Below are 19491 nucleotides of genomic sequence, written 5' to 3'. Positions count from 1 at the left end.
CGTGGGGCTGCTTGGAGCCTCCGGAATGATTGCGGGGTCTGGGCTAGCCGGGCACCCAGGGCTAGTGAGGGACCCCTGGAGCGACCTGGGTGCACCCAAGGCTAGTGGGAGACACCTGGAGTGACCTGGGGAGCATCCAGGGCTAGCGAAGGGCATCCAGGGCAAGCTGGGAGCTGCCTGGGATTAGCTGGGGGTTACGTAGGGCTAGTGGGAGACCCTGGGAAGTACCTGGGGGACATCCAGGATTACCTGGAGAACGTTCAGGGCCAACAGTGGGGTACTGATAATTGGCTGAGGGACACCCTGGATTAGTGGGAAATGCCCAGGGCAGCTGTGGGGTGCCTGTGACTAGCTGGGGGGCATCCAGGGATAGTGGGGGATGCCCAGGGCTGATTGTAGGGTGACTTCGGCTAGCTGGGGGTCAGCCAGGGCTAGCTGGGGACTGCCTGGATTAGATGGAGGACACCACGGACTAGCTGGGGGACATCCAGGGCTGGTGGGGGTCACCCAGGGCTAATTAGGGGGTGCCTGGGACGAGCTGGAGGACACTGAGGTCTAGCTATGGGGCGCCTGCGACGAGCTGGGGAACTCACAGGGCTAGTGGAGGACACCTAGGGCTAGCTGAGGGATGCCTGGGACTAGCTGGGGGGCATCCAGGGCTAGCGAGGGACACGTGGGCTGGCCGGGGGGGATGGCCGGGGTCCCCCGCCGGTGTCCGCGGGGCGTTGCGCTTCTCCGCAGCCTGCAGGTGCCGGTGCCGCCGGCTCCGTTGCCGGTACTGGCGGTGCTGCCGCCAATGATGTCGCCGCCAATGGTGCCGCCGATGCCGGTGCTGCCGGTGTCGGTGCTGCTGGTGCTGCTGCCGGTGTCGGTGGCGCTGGCGGCCGGGGGGCGCCGCTGTGCTGCATTGCGGGGCGGGCGGCCCGTCCCCGTCCCCGTCCCTGCGCCCATCCCCGTCCCCGCCCGCCCGGTCGGCTCGGCCCGGCCCTCCCGGGGGGAGCGGGGCTATCGGGGCCGGGCAGCGCCGCCGGCTCCGGGTAGGAATGTCCCTGCGCGCCCAGATAATGTTATTTATATCGCGGTGCAGGGCGGCTCCGCTCCCCCCGCCCCGCTCCCGCACCGGCCCCGCCGCCGCCGCCGCCGCTCGCCCGCCCGCCGCCCCGCGCAGGTGAGACCCCGCGGCACCGGGATGCGCCGCTCCGGGAACACGGCAGGGACCGGGGGACAGCGGGAGGCGCCGGTCCCCGGGGACACGCCGTGGCGGGGGGGCTCCGGCAGGCGCTGCCCGCCCCGGGGATACCGGGTGGGGGGTGCGGCACCGAACACCGGGCGCGGTACTGGGGGGGGAGCGGTGGGCGCGGAGGAAAGTTTTGTGGTGGAGGTGAAGAGCCCTTCGGGGAGCCTGAACCCCCTTTTCGCCCTGCGGCGGGGAGTGTGCTGTCACCCCGTGTCCCTCGGGGCTGCTCTCGGGAAGGACGGGGCGGGCGAGTGGCGGTGACTTTCTAGAGACACCCAGGGGACAGCCGGGGGACAGTGTGGGGATACCCTGGGGACACTTTTCCTGGGGTGCCAACCCCTGGAGGGCTCCCTACACCAGTCCTTGGTGCTCCCAGCACTGTTGGGACGTGGTGGAAAAGCCGAGTCCTGAGGGTCGTGGTGGGACACATCACCCAAACCACTCTGTCACCCAGTTTTTAGAAACTGGGCAAACTGGAGTTACTGGGAAAGGTTTTGTGGGGTGCCATGTCCTCGGGCCCCCTTGTCCCAGTGCCAGGAGGATGCTCATGGGTGGGCATTGGGCTGGAGGAATTCTTACCCTCACCCCAATAACCTAGGGGTTCCCCAGGCCTGCTTTCCCAGGTTTTCCCTTTATAAATCTTCAGCTCCCAAACCGGGGGATTGGGGTGCCCTGAAAGACAGTAGCAAGAACAGGAGACTCAGAAACCCCTGCTGGGTGTCCGCACAGCACCCCACGGAGTATTTTGTAGCTATCATGTGGTTTTGGGGCACTGTCTGGTGATTTTGGGGTGCGGGGGGGGGGGCAGCTTCTAAGAAGGGAGCAGGGCTCGGCTGGCGCCGTGTGCAGGGGAGGCCTATTTATAGCCAAAAATGTCTGTGGAGTGTCAGCACGTGTGCGTGTCACCGGCTTGGGTGACATGGGACAGTCCTGGCACGGCCGGCATGTGGCCCTGGGGAAGCCCAAATTCTCCTGGCAGGTGGGAGTGTGGCCGGGGAGCCCTGGCCGGAGCAGGGCACCGCAGCCGGAGGAGCTGTGCCGCGCTTTTCCTTGCCCAACTGCCCCGTGCTGTGCCGCGTGGCCGTGCCGAGAGGGACCATCTGCTCCCGCCCTGCACCTGGCAGGCAGGAGACAGTTGGGGGGCTGGGGGGATGCCCCCTGGTTCCTGCCCCTTCCCAACCAGAGCATGGCTGCTTGTGGTTGTGGGGAAGATGCTAAATCGAAGTGTTTTGGTGAAGTGGAGCGACGGGGACACGCCAGGCTCTGGGTGGCAGGGATGGGGCAGGATTTGGGGGTGTTTTTGGGGTTTCTGATGAGTTTCTGTGCATGGGAAATGGGCTTTCCGGCAGCATGCTGTGGCTGTGAGGGATGAGCCAGGGAATGGGTTTGAGGGTGCCATAGGTGCCAGGTGCCAACCACTGCCCCAGCCGCCCTTGGGGTGTGGGGGGACATTTCCTATGCCCGGTGGGGGGACCGTGGTGGTGGCACGGTGCCAGCTCCTCACCGGGAAGTGCTGATTCACCGTGCCGAGCCGCTGGCCGGGGAAGGCAACGCTGCCCGGGCCATGGCCGCAGGCTGCTGGCTGCGAGGCCGGCATGCTGGCATTCCCAGCTTTCTGCACGCTGAGCGGGAGGAATGACAATTCCCGGGTGGCGGGTGCTGGTGGCGGCGTGGCTGTGGCAGGGAGGGATGCTCGGAAGACACCGGTGCGGCGGAGGGAGATTTAAAGGGTGGGTGAGCGCCCGCGCTCAGAATGCTCCCATGGGCCTGCCGTGGCTCCCTTCAGCGTCATCTCCTCCTCCTCCTCCTCCTCCTCCTCCTTCTGCTCTTCCTCCTCCTCCTTCTCCTCCTCGGATGCTCACAGCCATGGCCCCGCTGCCGTGTTGTCAGTCAGAACTGAGGTATCTTGCAGGAAGCCGACACAACTTAGCACACCCGTCCTGCTGGCAGTCCCTGAAGTTTTGGGGGCAAAATCCCCAAATTTGGTCTCCCACAGGGCTTTCCTGCCAGGGCGAGCTGGGTGCTCTGGCAGAGGCACAGGGTCACGGCATGAGGGGCTGCAGGCCCAGCTCCAGCACCCTCCTGCCTGCTCCAGTACACACCTGCATGGCCCTGCACCCACTCGTGTGCCTGCTGTGTGTGTCCCATGCACAGTCTGGTGTGTTCCTGCATGTCCTTGCTCAGGCATACACACTCCGGCACATTTCTGCTTGTCCTTGTTCCCCTGTGCACGCTCTGGCATGTCCCTGTGTGTCCTTGCTCGCAGGTGCACTCTGTCACACTTCTGTATGTCCCCGTTCACATGTGGATGCTGTGACAAGTCCCTGCATGTCCCGGCTCACAGGTACACTCTCTGCTACCCCTCTGCATGCCCTTCTTCACACTGGCACACTCTGGTGTGCCCCTGTGTGTCCTTGCTGCCCTGCCCACTCTCCTGCACGCTCCTCCACATCCTTGCATGCTCCCAGTGCCTTCAGGTCCAATCCAAGGCCCTGCCTGCGCTGCCCCGATTAGGGTGCGGAGCTGGGGTGTGGCACAGCCTGGGCTGCCTCGATAACCCTTCCAGGGAGGACCTGGGGGATGCCTGGAGCATCTGAGGGGGACCTGGGGGCCCATGGGTTGTCACAGCTCACGGGGACAGCAGGGATTTGGGGCACATGGGGTTCCCCCTGGCATCCACAACTGAGGGCTCTGTGCAGCTCTGGGTTGCAGGGGAGATCCTGGACATGCTGCTGGCTGTGGGGAGCCCCATCCCATCTCCTTGCACCCCTCAGGGGCCCCAGCAGCCACGGACAGCTGCTCAGAGGCATTTTTAGATACCAGCCACGTCCTATCTGTGTCTCAAATGTCCCCGGGGGTGGGTGGCCCCCCCCTGCCGGCAGCTGTCACCCACTTTCTGCCACCAGTGCTGGTGAAGCCCCTGTGCGGCCCAGGGGACAGGGTGGGGGTGAGGAGCAGCCCCTTCCCTGGGGGCATCCAAGGATTGGGGGGACACCTCTGGGGACCTGGGCTGGGGTTTCAGCTTGGCAGAGAGACACGGGCGGGGACGCAGCACAGTAAACCGCCATTAGCACAGCTTGGCAGGGCTCAGCACGGGGGTCCTGGAGCGGGCAGCTGCCAGGTGCCCCCCCAACACCTGGGTGGGGCGAGGCTAAATCCCTCTGAGCAGCTTATCCCGAGGTTCTGAGCCGCAAATCCCCACGTGCCGCGGGGCCAGCGAGCCGCCGTGGCCGCACTGATGCTCACGGTCCTGCTGTCCCCCAGGGGCCTCTCACCGGTAGCCAAGGGCCACCGGGCCAGGGCACACCGGGACCATGACCTCGGCCAATGACTACGAGCAGCTGGAGCTGCAGCAGCAGTACAGCCGCATCAATGTCCGCTGGGACGCGTCCGACGATGAGCTGGACAACGACAACAGCTCCGCACGGCTCTTCGAGCGCTCCCGCATCAAAGCCCTGGCAGGTGGGTGGCAGGTCCCCGCGGTGCCACCCGGGTTGTCCCCACTGTGGGTGACCCCGTGCCCGCTGTCCCTGCAGATGAGCGGGAGGCCGTGCAGAAGAAAACCTTCACCAAGTGGGTGAACTCGCACCTGGCCCGTGTCACCTGCCGCATCTCGGACCTCTACATGGACCTCCGGGACGGGCGGGTGCTCATCAAGCTGCTGGAAGTGCTGTCAGGAGAGCTCCTGGTAGGAATCCCATCCACATGGAGGCCCTGGGACCTGTGGCCTGCCACGCCATGCCACACCATATCTCGTGGCATTGGCCAAGGGTTGGGTTGGCAGCATGGGCATGGGGGTGTCCCCGGGCAGGGTACCTGGTGTGGAAGGGAAGGTGCTGAGCACTGTCCTACCCCAGCCCAAGCCCACCAAGGGCCGGATGCGGATCCATTGCCTGGAGAATGTGGACAAGGCGCTGCAGTTCCTGAAGGAGCAGAGGGTGCACCTGGAGAACATGGGCTCCCATGATATCGTGGATGGCAACCATCGCCTTGTCCTTGGCCTCATCTGGACCATCATCCTCCGCTTCCAGGTGAGGACAGGCGGTTTTGGGCTTCCCTCTGCTCCACACCTCATTCCCAAGTGTGAGCCATCCTCCGTGGAACTGCTGTTATAACCCCAGAATGTCCTTTTGCCCCCAGATCCAGGACATCATCGTGGAGACGCAGGAGGGCCGGGAGACACGCTCTGCCAGGGATGCACTTCTGCTCTGGTGCCAGATGAAAACAGCAGGGTAGGTGGTGGGACCCCCATATGACTGCATCAGGGCCCGGGAGTGCCCAGAGGGTGACAGTGACACCCTGTCCCCATTGCAGGTACCCCCATGTGAACGTCACCAACTTCACCTCAAGCTGGAAGGACGGGCTGGCCTTCAATGCCCTCATCCACAGGCACAGGTAGGCGGCACAGCAGCAGGTACTGGGGTGGCAGTGGCACTGAGAGATGTCCCACAGGTGTGTCACTGCTGTCTCGTGCCCTCTGTCCCCAGACCTGAGCTGGTTGACTTCCAAAACCTTACCAAATCCAACGCCCGGCACAACCTGGAGCACGCGTTCAGCGTGGCAGAGCGGCACCTGGGCATCACCCCTCTCCTCGACCCCGAAGGTGAGGCAGTTGTTGTCAGTCCTCCTGCCTCAGTTTCTCCTGAGACATTCCCAGGCTTCTTGAAGCACAGAGAGGTTCCCAATACACGGAAGGAGGGCCTGGGTGGGCACAGGAGGGACCTCACTGGGGCCAGTGAAGTGGGTTGAGGTTGGGTCAGGAGTGACGCCTCTCGCTTGCACCGGGCAGATGTGTTCACGGAGAACCCTGATGAGAAGTCCATCATCACCTACGTGGTGGCCTTCTACCACTACTTCTCCAAGATGAAGGTGCTGGAGGTGGAGGGAAGGCGCCTGGGCAAGGTAGGGAACTGTGCTGAGGCGGCCAGGGGTGTTCTCTTGGGGTGCCAGCCCCTCACACTCACCCCTGGTCCTGCTGCAGGTCATCGAGCATGCCAAGGAAACAGAGCGGATGATCGAGGGCTACGGGGGGCTGGCGTCCGACCTGCTCACCTGGATCGAGCAGACCATCGCCTCCCTCAACAGCCGCAGCTTTGCCAACTCGCTGGCCGGCGTGCAGCACCAGCTGCAAGCCTTCAGCACCTACCGCACCGTGGAGAAGCCCCCCAAGTAAGAGCTCCCTGCTCCCCGTGCCTGCCCAGTGGTGTGGGGCAACCAAGGGTGCCCAATGCTGAGCTCTCTCTGGGGCAGGTTTCAGGAGAAGGGCAACCTGGAGGTGCTGCTCTTCACCATCCAGTCACGGATGAGGGCCAACAACCAGCGCGTCTACACCCCACACGAGGGGCGCCTGGTCTCTGACATCAACCGGGTATGGGCACTGTCTGCTCTGGTAGTTGGGGGCTGTCTCCTGTGGGCAAGTCAGGTCCATCTCCTGGGGGAAACTGAATTCCCCTCCTGAGGCAGATTGAGTCCATCCCCAAGCAGTTGAGATCCTTGGGCAGGCTGGGATGGGTCCTGGAGCAGGTTAAGTCCATCTCCTCAGGTAGTTCAGGTCCTTGGGCAGGCTGGGATGGGTCCTGGAGCAGGTTAAGTCCATCTCCTGAGGTAATTCAGGTCCTTGGGCAGGCTGGGATGGGTCTTGGAGCAGGTTAAGTCCATCTCCTCAGGTAGTTCAGGTCCTTGGGCAGGCTGGGATGGGTCCTGGAGCAGGTTAAGTCCATCTCCTGAGGTAATTCAGGTCCTTGGGCAGGCTGGGATGGGTCTTGGAGCAGGTTAAGTCCATCTCCTGAGGTAATTCAGGTCCTTGGGCAGGCTGGGATGGGTCCTGGAGCAGGTTAAGTCCATCTCCTGAGGCAGTTCAGGTCCATCCCAGGACATGCTGAATCCATACTGGGACAGGACTGATCCATCCCATGGCAGGTTGTATTCCTCCACCTGGGGGTCACACTGGGGCTCACCAGCAGAACAAGACACTGGGATGGGTGGGGGAATGTGGGATACGGGTGCCACCTGTCCAGTGCCGCCTTCCCCCAGGCCTGGGAGCAGCTGGAGAAAGCGGAGCATGAGCGGGAGCTGGCGCTGCGCAATGAGCTGATCCGTCAGGAGAAGCTGGAGCAGCTGGCACGGCGCTTCGACCGCAAAGCGGCCATGAGGGAGGCCTGGCTGAGCGAGAACCAGCGCCTGGTGGCCCAGGTGAGGAGGGGGACCACCCACCCCGGGGACCCCCACCCCAGGGAGCCTCACCAGAGCCTCACCACGGGCTCTGTGTCGGGGCAGGACAACTTTGGCCAGGACCTGGCAGCGGTGGAGGCAGCCAAGAAGAAGCACGAGGCCATCGAGACAGACACAGCTGCCTACAGGGAGAGGGTGCAGGCCATTGAGGCAGTGGCCAAGGAGCTGGAGCTGGAGGGCTACCACGACATCCAGCGCATCAAGGGGCGGAAGGACAACATCCTGCGGCTCTGGGAGCAGCTCCTGGAGCTGCTGGCTGCCCGGCGCCAGCGCCTGGAGATGAACCTCACCCTGCAGCACCTCTTCCAGGAGATGCTCCATTGCATCGACTGGATGGATGAGGTCAAGGTGAGCTGTGGTCTTTGGGTGTCACCATGGGTGAGGTGTCTTTTTCCCACCAGTGGGACAAAGGTTGGTGGGAGTTCGCTGGTAAGGGAGATGAGATGTTGGGGTGCTGGTGCTGAGTTTTGCGTGTCAGTGGGTAATTGCTGAGGGTCTTCTGCAGGTGAAGCTGGCATCTCCTGAAACTGGGAAGCACCTTCTGGAAGCAGAGGAGCTTCTGCAGACCCACCGTCTGCTGGAGGCCGACATGGCCATACAGGCAGAGAAGACCCGGGCCATCAGCGCTGCCGCCCTCCGCTTTGCTGAGGCTGAGGGTAGGTGTGCCAGGACACCCCTGCATCCCTGGCATGGCCAAGGGAAAGCAGGACACTGTACTGACGAGCACCCACCCTGCCCCCTGCCCAGGCTATCGTCCCTGCGACCCCAAAATCATCCAGGACCGCGTGAGCCACCTGGAGATGTGCCGGCAGGAGCTGCAAATACTGGCAGCGCGGAGGAGAGCCTTGCTGGAGCAATCCCGCTCCCTCTGGACCTGCCTGTGGGAGCTGGATGAGGCAGAGAGCTGGATCAAGGAGCAGGAGCAGCTCTACTCCTCCCTGGACTTCGGGAAGGACCTGCCGGGCGTGCTGCTGCTCCAGCGCCGGCACGCTGCCTTCGAGGCCGAGATGCGGAGCCGGGGCGGGCGGCTGGAGCAGACGCTGGCGGTGGGCGAGGGGCTGGCGGCCGCGGGCCGGGCGGCCGAGCGGCTGCGGGAGCGGGGAGCGGCCGTGCGGGCGCTGTGGGCGCAGCTGGAGGAGCTGGCAGCGTTCCGACGGCGCGGCTTGCGGGAAGCCGAGGGCTTCTTCCAGTTCCAGGCGGAGGTGGAGGAGCTGGCGGAGGGGCTGCAGGATGCCCGCCGGCGGGCGGCTGCCGAGGAGCTGGGCCAGGATGAATCCCGCACCCTCGTCCTGCTGCGGCAGCACCAGGAGCTGCTGGATGAGCTGGCGGCCGCCCGGGAGCAGCTGGACAGGCTGGCTCAGCAGGCCGAGGGCTTCCCGCCGGAGCTGCGCGCCGGCCCCGAGGCGCAGAGCCGGCTGGCGACCTTGCGGGAACTGCACGCCGAGGCGGCCGCCCTGGCCGAGCGCCGCGGCCGCCAGCTGCAGGATGCCCTGGACCTCTACACTGTTTTTGGGGAGAGCGATGCCTGCCATCTGTGGATGGGCTCCAAGGAGACCTGGCTGGCAGAGCTGGAGGTGCCGCAGGCGCTGGAGGACCTGGACGTGACGCAGCGCAGGTAGGAAGGAGCCCCTGCTGAGGCGGTGCTGCCGTGCCCCGTCCTGAGGTGCTGCTCGTTCTAAGCCTGGATGTTCCTGCAGGTTGGACGGGCTGGAGCAAGACATGGTCACGGTGGCTTCCCAGATTGCCGCAGTCAACCAGGCAGCCGACGGGCTCCTGGCTAGCGGGCACCCCCGGAGCCCCCAGGTCCGGCAGTGCCGGGAGCAGCTCAACGAGAGGTACGGTGTGGGATGGTGGCGGGCCAGGCGGGTGACGCGGTGACTGTGCCCTCCCTGCCATCCCCCGCTTCTGTCCCACAGGTGGGGCCGGTTCCGGGAGCTGGTGTCGGAGCGCCAGCGGGCGGTGGGCTCGGCGCTGCGCCTCCTCAACTACAACCTGGAGTCCGAGGAGACCCAGAAATGGCTGCGGAGCAAAGCCCGGGCGGTGGAGGCGACGGCCGAGCTGGGCCGCGACCTGGCTGGCGTCCTGGCCACCCAGCGCAAGCTCTACGGCATCGAGCGGGAGCTGGCCGTGGCCCAGGACCGCCTGGCTGCCCTGCGCTCCCAGGCCGAGCGCCTGGCCGAGGAACGGCCCGAGGCGGCCACGGAGGTGGCCCAGAGGCTGGCGGTGGCCACGTCCGCCTGGGACGAGCTGCAGGCAGCCCTGGCAGAGCGCGCAGCATCCCTGGGGGAAGCCGGGCAGCTCCGGAGTTTCCTGCAGGACCTGGATGACTTCCAGGCGTGGCTCTTCGGCGCTCAGAAAGCCGTGGCTGCCGTCGATGAGGTGCCGGCGTCGCTGGGGGAGGCAGAGGAGATGCTGCAGCGGCACGAAGCGGCCCGGCGCGACGCCGAGGAGCACGCAGGAGCCTTCACTGCCTTGGTGGAGGCGGGGGAGAGGGTGCTGGGGGGGCAGACGGACCCCGAATACGAGGGGCTGCGACAGCGCCTGGGCGGCGTGAAGGACGGCTGGGCTGCCCTGGGCAAGATGGCAGAGGCTCGGAAGCGCTTCCTCACCCAGTGCCGCAACTTCCAGGAGTTCCTTCGCGACACCAAGCAGGCAGAGATCCTCCTCACCAAGCAGGTGGGTGCTCAAGCGGTGTCTTTTGGGGCTCTTGGCTCACGGGCACCCCAAAAACGGGTGATTGTGCGCTGATCCCCTGCTGTGCCTCCTAGGAGTACACGCTGTCCCACCTGGAGCTGCCCTCCACGCTGGAGGGCTCGGCTGCTGCCCTGCACCGCTTCCAGAACTTCCGTGCTAGTGTGGAGAGCAATGCCAAGAAGGTCCCGGAGGTGGTGGCTGGTGGCACCAAGCTGGTGGCTGAGGAGAACATCTTTGCTGAGAAGATCTCCGAGAAGTGCCGAATTCTGCAGGAGCGGTGAGTCTGGCGCAAGGCTGGCGGGCGGGTGGGCAGTGTATGGGCAGCGGGGCTGACGCTGCACATCCGTGGTTCCTTGCTAGGCATGGAGCCATCATGGACAAGGTGGAAGAGGCAGCGGGTTTGATGCAGGACAACCACGACCTACAGACCTTCCTGCAGAGTTGCCGTGAGGTAGGAATGCAGCATGGCTGGTGGCATCCCTGGGGGGTCCCCACCAGCTGAGCACTGACACCACTTCCCTGCAGTTTGATGCCTGGGTGGATGAGAAGATGCTGATGGCTCAGGATGTCTCCTATGGAGAAGCCCGTGGTCTCCACAGCAGGTGGCAGAAGCACCAGGCATTCATGGCTGAGCTGGCTCCCAACCAGAGCTGGCTGGAGAAGATTGAGGCGGTGGGTGCCAGCACCGTGATCGGAGAGGGGAAACGGAGTTGGGGAAAAGTCTGGAGCATGAGGAATTGCTGAGGGAGCTGGGAGGCTCAGCCTGGAGAAAATAGGGTTTGGGGGGACCTTCTTGCTCTCTACAACTCCCTGACAGGAGGTTGCAGCCAGTTGGGGCTTGGGCTCTGCTCCCAGGAAACAAGGAAAAGGACGAGAGGAAATAGCCTCAAGTTGCACCAGGGGAGGTTTTGATTGATAGCAGGGAAAATTTCTTCAGGGACAGGGTTGTGCAGCCCTGGCACAGACTGCCCATGGCAGTGGTAGAATCCCCATCCCTGGAGGGATTTAAAAGCTGTGTGGATGCAGCATTTGGGCACATGTGTTAGCGGTGGCCTTGGCAGCTCTGGGGGAATAGTTGGGCTCCATGGCCCAAGAGGTGTCTTCCAACCTTAACGATTCCAGGACTCTGGAATGCTCCCAGCCTGCCGCATGGGTGGGGTGTCCCCATGCCGCAGTGACCACCCACCCCTCTGCTTGTGTCCACAGGAGGGGACGGAGCTGGCCGTGCGCAAGCCGCAGTACAGCGCGGCGGTGACGCAGCGGCTGCAGGAGCTGCGCCGGCGCTGGGCCGAGCTGCGCGGCGCTGCCGAGGACAAGGGCCGGCAGCTGTTCGAGGCCGAGCGCTCGGCGCTGTACGCCCGGAGCTACGGGGAGCTGGAGAGCTGGCTGGGGAGGGCGCAGGAGGAGCTGCGCCACGCAGAGAAGGTCAGGGACCTCACCGCCACCAACCTGCTGCTGAAGAGGTTGACGGTAGGTACTGGCACCTGGGCGGGTCCTTCGGGAAGGAGCAGGAGGTCCAAGGCGATGAAGTTTGCTCCCAAATGGGACTGGGGTTCTCCATCTTGGCTCAGATCCCTAACTCACATGGATTTGCCCTGCCAGAGACTGGAAGAGCAAGTGAGAACGTGGATGAAGGAGCTGGAGGAACTGGGGTGGCAGGGCACCCCCGGTGCTGGGGACGTGCCAGATACCACCAGACAGGAGCAGATGCTCCGGCAGCGAGTCCTTGAACTGCTGGAGCCACTGGAGAGGAAGAGGAAGGAGCTGGAGACTGTCAAGGCCATGTACCAGCTGGGGCGGGATCTGGAGGATGAAACAGTGAGTGTCCTTGCTGTGGCAGGGGCCGGGGGCTGGGGCTACCCGTGGGTGCTGCAGGAGGCTCAGTGGGTGCTCCTTCCCACAGCTGTGGGTGCAGGAGCGGCTTTCCCTGGCGAGGTCAACGGATCACGGCACTGACCTCCCAACCGTGCAGCGCCTGACCAAGAGGAATGAGGTAAGCCTGGGCACTGCAGCAACAGCCACCATCCCGGGTGGTCCCTTGGGATCCATCCCATGAGTGTCACTCTCACTGTGACTTCCCTGGTGCTGGCAGACACTGCAGAAGGAGCTGGCGGGCCATGCCCCCCGCCTGGGTGAGGTGCTGAGCCGGGGAGAGGCAGTGGGGAGCGGCGAGGAGCCGGGCCCGGAGCTGGCGGCACAGGCACAGGAGCTGCGGGCGCTGTGGGAGACGCTGCAGGAGGAGGCGGCCGCCCGGCACCAGCGCCTGCGTGAGGCCGAAGAGGCCCAGCAGTACTACCTGGATGCCGACGAGGCCGAGGCCTGGGTCAGCGAGCAGGAGCTCTTCATGGGGCCCGAGGAGAAACCAAAGGTGAGGAGCGATTCCCCGTGGTGCTCCGTGTTTGGGGGTCTGTGCTGCACTGGGCAGTGCCTTTCTGGGATGTCCAGTGTTGACCCAGGCTCTGCCACACTGTTCTGTTGAACATCATCCACACTGTGGTGTGTCCTGCTCTTATGTGTCGTTCCCGTGCCATTACACACCATCCATCCCATTCCATGCCATGCCCTGCTGAGCTCGCCATTGCTCCCTGTGGCATCAGACAGAGTCAGGACATTCCTCTAGGGCAGGCGCTGGGTCTAGACCCCAGTCTCTGTCCCCCAACCATGCCAGGTGCTGATGGCACCGATGTTTTCCGTGCCACAGGATGAGGAGAGCTGCTTGATGATGCTGAAGAGACATGTCCGGCAGCTGCGCTCCATCGAGGACTACGGACAAACCATCAAGGAGCTGGCGGGGAGGGCGCAGCAGCTGCTCTCTGCTGGCCACCCCGAGGGGTAGGTGCCACGCCACATGTTCCCTGTCCTTTGGGGTGACCCCGTGCCATCAACACCGCGTGGGTGGGGGGTTTGGCTGGAGCTCTGGCAGTGTCAGCTGCTCCATTTGGGCAGGGAGGTGGTGGGAGAGGGGTATGGGGAGCACCAAGTGGGTCCTTCACCCCCAACTCCCCCGGATGTCAACACGGGTGGGTCGGGGACATTTTTTCCTGGCTGAGAACTGGGTGTCTGTGTGCGGGGCCGCGCAGGGAGCAGATCATCCGGCTGCAGGGCCAGGTGGACAAGCACTACGCGGGGCTGAAGGAGGCGGCCGAGGAGCGCCGCCGGCGCCTGGAGAACATGTCCCACCTCTTCCAGCTGAAGCGGGAGGTGGAAGAGCTGGAGCAGTGGATTGCCGAGCGCGATGTGGTCGCTTCCTCCCCGGAGATGGGGCAGGATCTGGACCATGTCATGGTGAGGGTGACAGGATGGATGTGGCAGTGCTGGCGGGTGGCTTGAGGGGAGAGACTTGACTCTTCTCTTCCCTCCATGCAGCTCCTACGGGAGAAGTTTCGTGAGTTTGCACGGGAGACAGGGAACGTGGGGCAGGAGCGTGTGGACCGGGTGAACCTGACCATTGAGGACCTCATTGACGCGGGGCACATCGAGGCAGCCACCATAGCTGAGTGGAAGGACGGGCTGAACGAGAGCTGGGCCGACCTCCTGGAGCTGATCGACACCCGCATGCAGCTCCTCGCTGCCTCCCATGACCTCCACAAATACTTCTACGACGGTGCTGAGCTGCTGGCCCTCATCGCCACCCGGCGCCAGGAGCTGCCCCAGGATCTGGGCGAGGACGCCGGTACAGTGGAGGCTTTCCACCGCATGCACAGCGCCTTTGAGAGGGACCTCCAGCTGCTGGAGGCACAGGTGAGGCTCCAACCTGATGTGGATGCCAGCATTCAGCATTCCCTGTGGTCTTGTGGAAGATGTCCATACCCATGGTGGGAGGCTGGGCTCAATGGTGTTTGAGTTCCTCTCCAACCCAAGCTGTTCTGTGGTTCGTGCAGGTGCAGCAGTTTCGGGAGACGGCAGCGCGCCTGCAGACCGCCTATGCTGGGGAGAAGGCGGCTGGAATCCAGGAGCAGGAGCAGGAGGTGTCCCGGGCGCTGCAGGAGCTGCTGGAAGCGTGCAGCGGGCGCCGGGCACGGCTGGTGGACACAGCTGACAAGCACCGATTCTTCAGCATGGCACGGGATCTGCTCTCCTGGATGGAGAGCACTGTCCGGCAGATTGAGACACAGGAGAAACCCAGGTATGGATGCACCCAGCGGGCACCTGGGAAGGGACACGGAACCGATGGCACCACTGACCCTGATGCCTCTGTGTCCTCAGGGATGTCTCCTCGGTGGAGCTGCTGATGAAATACCACCAGGGAATTAAGGCTGAGGTGGATGCTCGGGGCAAGAACTTCACCACCTGCATCGAGCTGGGCAAGAAGCTGCTGCAGCGCAAGCACCAGGACTCACCAGAGGTGAGGGAATCAGGGATAGGGGGTGCTGGGGGTGCTGCCATCTGGGCCACCCTCTAACAGCATCCTCCCCTCACAGATCAAGGCGAAGCTGGTGGAGCTGGTGGACAAGAGGAAAGCCATGATGGAGACGTGGGAGCAGCGCTGGGAGCGGCTGCGGCTGCGTGAGTGCGCCGGGGGTGCCGGGGAGGAGCGGGGCAGTGCTGGGGGCGGTGGGGTGGGTGGTCCAGGGGCTGAGCCCTGCCCATCCCTCCCACAGTGCTGGAGGTGTGCCAGTTCTCCCGCGATGCCTCGGTGGCCGAGTCGTGGCTGATGGCTCAGGAGCCCTACCTGGCCAGCAGCGACTACGGGCAGACGGTGGACGCCGTGGAGAAGCTGCTGAAGCGGCATGAGGCTTTTGAGAAGTCCTCCGCCACTTGGGAGGAGCGCATTGCCGCCCTCAGGAAGCTGACGACGGTGAGAAAGGCTGGGGATGAGGCCTCTGCCTGCCCTGCCACAGTCTCCCCCCCATCCCTTAACACCTTCGCTCCTTGCCCGGCAGCTGGAGCTCCTGGGCGGGCGGTCTCTGCGTGAGGGGCTGGTGCGGGACGGGACGACGCGCTCCGAAGCTCCCGACTACTGCCTGGATCTGGATGGGGAGCTGGAGGCTGGGTAAGGGATGCCATCGTCATTCCATGGGAGCAGGGACACTGTTTCCACATCTCTCTTCTCAAACCTTAACCTAAAATCTTAATATTTTTGTAATATTAAAGGGCTTTTTAGCCATTTGCCTTTTCCAAGCTATAAATTGATGCTGATGAAGAGGGGAGATGAAGGTCAAGCCTCACCCTGACAGGGTTTCATCTCACAGGGAGGACAGGAGAGCAGCAGCCAGCCCCATCCCTGTGGAATCCTGTCTAGGATGGGGATGCTGACCAGCTGTCTCCCTGTGTAGGTCTGAGGAGGAGGAGGAAGAGGAGGAGAAGAAGGATGTTAGCACACAGGACACTTCGCTGCCTACTACAGATGGACCAGAGCCGGTCAGTTCTTGAGTTTAGCTTTTACCTTCCCTGATGACCAAAAAGGTGTCCCTGCATGTCCCACAGCTCCTGGCATCCCCCCGTGAGCATGACCTCATTGTGTTGACAGATCCCCGCACTCCCAACCCTCACCTTGTCCTTGCCTTGTGTTGAATAAATGTTGAATTACCCCAAAAAGGCCAGGCGGGCAGAGGGGTACTGCAGGTCCCCTTTGCCCCAACTCCTGGGGTGACATGGGGGGGTGGCACCCATGGTGTATGCGTGTGTGTGGGATCTGTGCAGTGGCCAGAGTTGCAGTGTCTGCCCTGGGGCCACCGTGTCACCCCAAGGGACATCACTGCTGTATGGGACATCGTCACCCTGTGGGGCATCATCACCCTGCCGGGCATTGTCACCCTGTGGAGCATCGTCACCCCAAGAGACACAGTCACCGTATGGAGCTTTGTCACCCCATGGGGCACTGTCACCCTGTGGGACATCATCACCCTGTGGGACTTTGTCACTCTACAAAGCATCAGCACCCTGTGGGGCATCGTTACACCCTGCAGTCGTCGCCCACAGGGCATTGTCACCGTGTGCCAGCCCCTGTGCTTGGCTGCCACCTTTCTGCTCCTCCCACGTGCTCTGCCAGCCCAGGGACACGATGGCTCTCTGTGGCTCTGCCTGCTTGGGGACAGGAACCCCTTCTGCCTCTTCTGCCTGCCTCGGGACATGGGCATCTCCTGGCTCCTCAGGGACCAGATCACCCTCCCCTGCCTGGGGACAGGATCCTTGAGTGCCTACCTGGGAACAAGCGCATTCGTGCCTCATCGGGGATATGGGGATCTTCTGGCTACTCAGGGAGAATGTATCCCTCTGCCTGCTTGGGGACATGGCCACTTTCATCAGCTTGGGGACGGTAGCCCTCTCTGCTTTCTGCCAGCTTACTGAGGGACATGGGCATCCTCTGGCTCCTTGGGGACAGGAACCCCTTCTGCCTCTCCTGCCTGCTTGGGGAAATGGGCATCTCCTGGCTCCTTGGGGCAAGATCCTTTCTGCCTGCATGGGGACATGCGCATCTTCTGGCTACTCAGGAACAGGATCCTCTCTGCCTGCTTGGGGACACAGCCACTTTCAACTGCTTGGGGACACAGCCACTTTCAACTGCTTGGGGACAAGAGTGCTCTCTGCTTATTGCCAGCCTGCTTGGGACCATGGCCATCCTCTGGATCTGTGGGGATGAGATCACTTTCCCCTGTGTGGGGACAGGATCCTTGAGAACCTACCTGGGGACAAGAACATTTCTGCTGGCTCAGGGAATGGGCATCTCCTTGGGGACAGGGTCCTGCACCGTGTTCTTGGGGATATGGGAATCTTCTGGCTCCTTGGGGACAGGGTGGTCTTTGCCTGCTCAAGAACACAGACACTTTCCCCTGCTTGGGGACAGAACCCCCCCTCTACCTGGAATATCTCCTGCCTCCCTCGGAACAAGATCACATTCACCTTCTTGGGGACAAGAAGCCTGACTACACATTTGGGGACAAGATCACTGCCTGCTTGGGGACATAGGCATTTCCTGGCTCCTTGGGGACAGGGGCCCTGGCCAAGATCTCCTGTGGTACCCAGCTGGATGGGTGTCCCCCTTCATCAGGCACCACTGATGCCTTGAGATGATGGCACTGATACCACGGTCCCCAACCAGACCTCCCACTGTCCCCATGTCCCCTGGGCTGGCAACAACATTGACATGGCTCCCAGGACTGCTCATCTAGCTTGGTTCAGCTTCATCACCCACCCCAAATCTGAGGAGACGCTGGCACCAAGATTTGGGGGTACCAGGGCTGGCCCATGTCCCAGCCACTCACGGGGGTCCTCCCAGTAGCCACCAGTTTTTGTGGACTGGAGCTGGTGGCTTCACTGGCACTGTGCTGAGGGTCCCAGCTGATTGCTGGGGTCTTCCCAGTGCCCACTGGTTCCCACATACTGGAGTTGGTGGGGTCATTGGCACTGAGATCTAGGGGTCCTAGGGCTGGACCATGTCCCAACCACTCACTGGGGTCCTCCCAGTATCCACCAGTTCCTGCACACTGGAGCTGGACACATGGACACACACACACACATTGACACCACACTGAGTCCTAGGGCTGGATCTTGTCCCAGATGTTCACTGGGATCTTCCCAATAACCATCACTTCCCACACACTGGATCTGGAGGGGTCACTGGCACTGCACGGAGGGTCCCAGGGCTGGACTCACTGCAGGATCCCATACGCACTGGGGGATCACATCTGGGATGGGGATGCTGAGCAGTCCTCCCAGCAGTCACCAGTTCCCACCTGTCGGAACTGGTGGAGTCCTTGGCGTCCAACCACTCACTGGGTCCTCCCAGTAGACACCAGTTCCCACATTCTGGAGCTGGTGAGGTCACTGGTACAGAGACCAGTGTCACCCCCAGGCCACCAGGCTGAGGTCCATGACCCACTGGTGACAGCAACCCGTGTGCCCAGTGCCACCACGGGAGAGGACAGCACCTTGCCGCAGGTTTATCGGTGGCAGTGGGTGGGCGACACCACGGCGTAACCGCGCTGTTGCCTCGCAACAGCTGGCACCGAGGACAGGCGACGAGGAGCCGGCGTCACCAACCCCACGGCCACCGCGGGAGGAGCCGGAGGAGCCGGCCACGCTGCCCGCCCGCGTCAGCAGCGTCCAGCTGGAGGGCTACCTCGGCCGCAAGCACGACCTGGAGGCGGCCACCAAGCGCGCATCCAACCGGTAGGCGCGGCGGCAGCGGTGGTGGCACGCACGGTGTCCCCGGTGGGGCGGTGTCCCCGGGGTGACACGGTGCTGCTGCAGGTCGTGGAGCACGCGGTACTGCGTCCTGCGGGGCGGCCAGCTCGCCTTCTTCAAGGACGCCAAGAGCCGCGCGCTGGGGCTGCCGTGCCAGGGCGAGGAGCCCCTGGGGCTGTGGGACGCCCGCTGCGAGGTGCCCGCAGGCTACAAGAAGAAGAAACACGTCTTCAAGCTCAGGTGAGGGCGTGGCGCTGCGCGGGGTGGCACGGTGGGCAGGCGTGGCACTGGTGTCTGTGCTCTGTCCCTAGGCTCAGCAATGGCAGTGAGTGGCTGTTCCATGGCAAGGATGAGGTGAGGGGTGGCCGGAGGGGACACGGGGTGGCTGGTGGAGCCCAGGGGGTACAGGGTGGCTGGGGGGATGTGGTGGTGGTCAGCAGTGCCCAAGGGGACAGGGGTGGTCACAGAGGTCCAGAGGGACACAGGGTGGTGCCTGGTTGTTTCCAGGGAGACACCAGTGTTGTCCAGGGGTATGAGGGGTGGCTGTAGTTGTCCAGGGGACATGGTGGTGGCCAGTAGTGACCAGGGTACACAGGGATGGCTGGGGGGCATGGTCAGCAGTGGCCAGCAATGCTCAGAGGGGAAGGGGATGGCCAGGGGTGCCATGACATGGTGAGGTGCTAGCAGTGGGTGCGTGTGGAAGACTTGGAGCAACTGGAACCACCCAGGGGGCCCTGGGGTGGGCTGGGACGACGCTGAGGGGCCAGGGAAGCCCCCCCTGACCACCCCACTATGCCCACAGGAGGAGCTGCAGGCCTGGCTGCAGGGGCTGAGTGCAGCCATCACGGAGTGTCGGGGCAGCCGCGGGAAGGTGCAGAGCCTCCCCCTGCCCATACCCCCAGCACCCCCTGAAGCCTCCCTGCCCCGCAAGGACAAGGAGAAACGCTTCAGCTTCTTTCCCAAAAAAAAATAACCCCCCTGGACGGCAGGGGTGGGGGGGATGACACCCCACGTCACGCTAGCGGGGCCACGCGTGCGTAAGGACACGCATGTGCGGCGCCTGTCCAGGTGCCACCAGGTCTGGAGGGGCACGCAGGGGTCACGCATGGGCAGGAGCCCCCCCAGCCCCGCCCCCCGCCACGAGCACACGTGTCCGTGTGCACAGTGTATATATATATATTTGTATTTATATATATACATAC

At 63.5% G+C, this 19491-nt stretch overlaps 1 protein-coding gene across 3 annotated transcripts; it reads left to right on the top strand.

The window, feature by feature from the left end:
* The first annotated feature begins 1028 nt into the window (after positions 1 to 1028).
* On the top strand, positions 1029 to 19429 carry SPTB (spectrin beta, erythrocytic). 3 transcript variants are annotated; one of them, XM_063397704.1, is made up of 37 exons: positions 1095 to 1168; positions 3504 to 3581; positions 4502 to 4699; positions 4774 to 4925; positions 5095 to 5268; positions 5378 to 5469; positions 5552 to 5632; positions 5725 to 5840; positions 6027 to 6139; positions 6219 to 6406; positions 6488 to 6605; positions 7271 to 7429; positions 7514 to 7816; positions 7974 to 8124; positions 8216 to 9083; positions 9166 to 9303; positions 9385 to 10144; positions 10237 to 10439; positions 10523 to 10613; positions 10688 to 10834; positions 11369 to 11632; positions 11765 to 11980; positions 12066 to 12155; positions 12255 to 12530; positions 12864 to 12994; positions 13243 to 13447; positions 13529 to 13903; positions 14044 to 14288; positions 14369 to 14507; positions 14584 to 14668; positions 14764 to 14960; positions 15046 to 15155; positions 15439 to 15523; positions 18105 to 18274; positions 18356 to 18529; positions 18601 to 18643; positions 19092 to 19429. In XM_063397704.1, exons 3-37 carry the CDS (start codon positions 4552 to 4554, stop codon positions 19260 to 19262), a joined length of 6978 nt encoding a protein of 2325 aa, XP_063253774.1. In that variant the 5' UTR covers positions 1095 to 1168; positions 3504 to 3581; positions 4502 to 4551; the 3' UTR covers positions 19263 to 19429. The 3 variants fall into 3 exon arrangements, with proteins under 3 accessions (XP_063253772.1, XP_063253774.1, XP_063253773.1); XM_063397702.1 differs by lacking the exon at positions 3504 to 3581 and having other exon boundaries at positions 1029 to 1168; XM_063397703.1 differs by lacking the exons at positions 1095 to 1168; positions 3504 to 3581 and adding an exon at positions 2716 to 2967.
* The last annotated feature ends 62 nt before the right edge of the window (positions 19430 to 19491 follow it).

This window comes from Prinia subflava, chromosome 5 (assembly GCF_021018805.1).
Source record: "Prinia subflava isolate CZ2003 ecotype Zambia chromosome 5, Cam_Psub_1.2, whole genome shotgun sequence".
Taxonomy (NCBI): domain Eukaryota; kingdom Metazoa; phylum Chordata; class Aves; order Passeriformes; family Cisticolidae; genus Prinia; species Prinia subflava.
The sequence above is the reverse complement of the archived record's forward strand: the minus strand, read 5'-3'. Positions and strand labels throughout refer to the sequence as shown.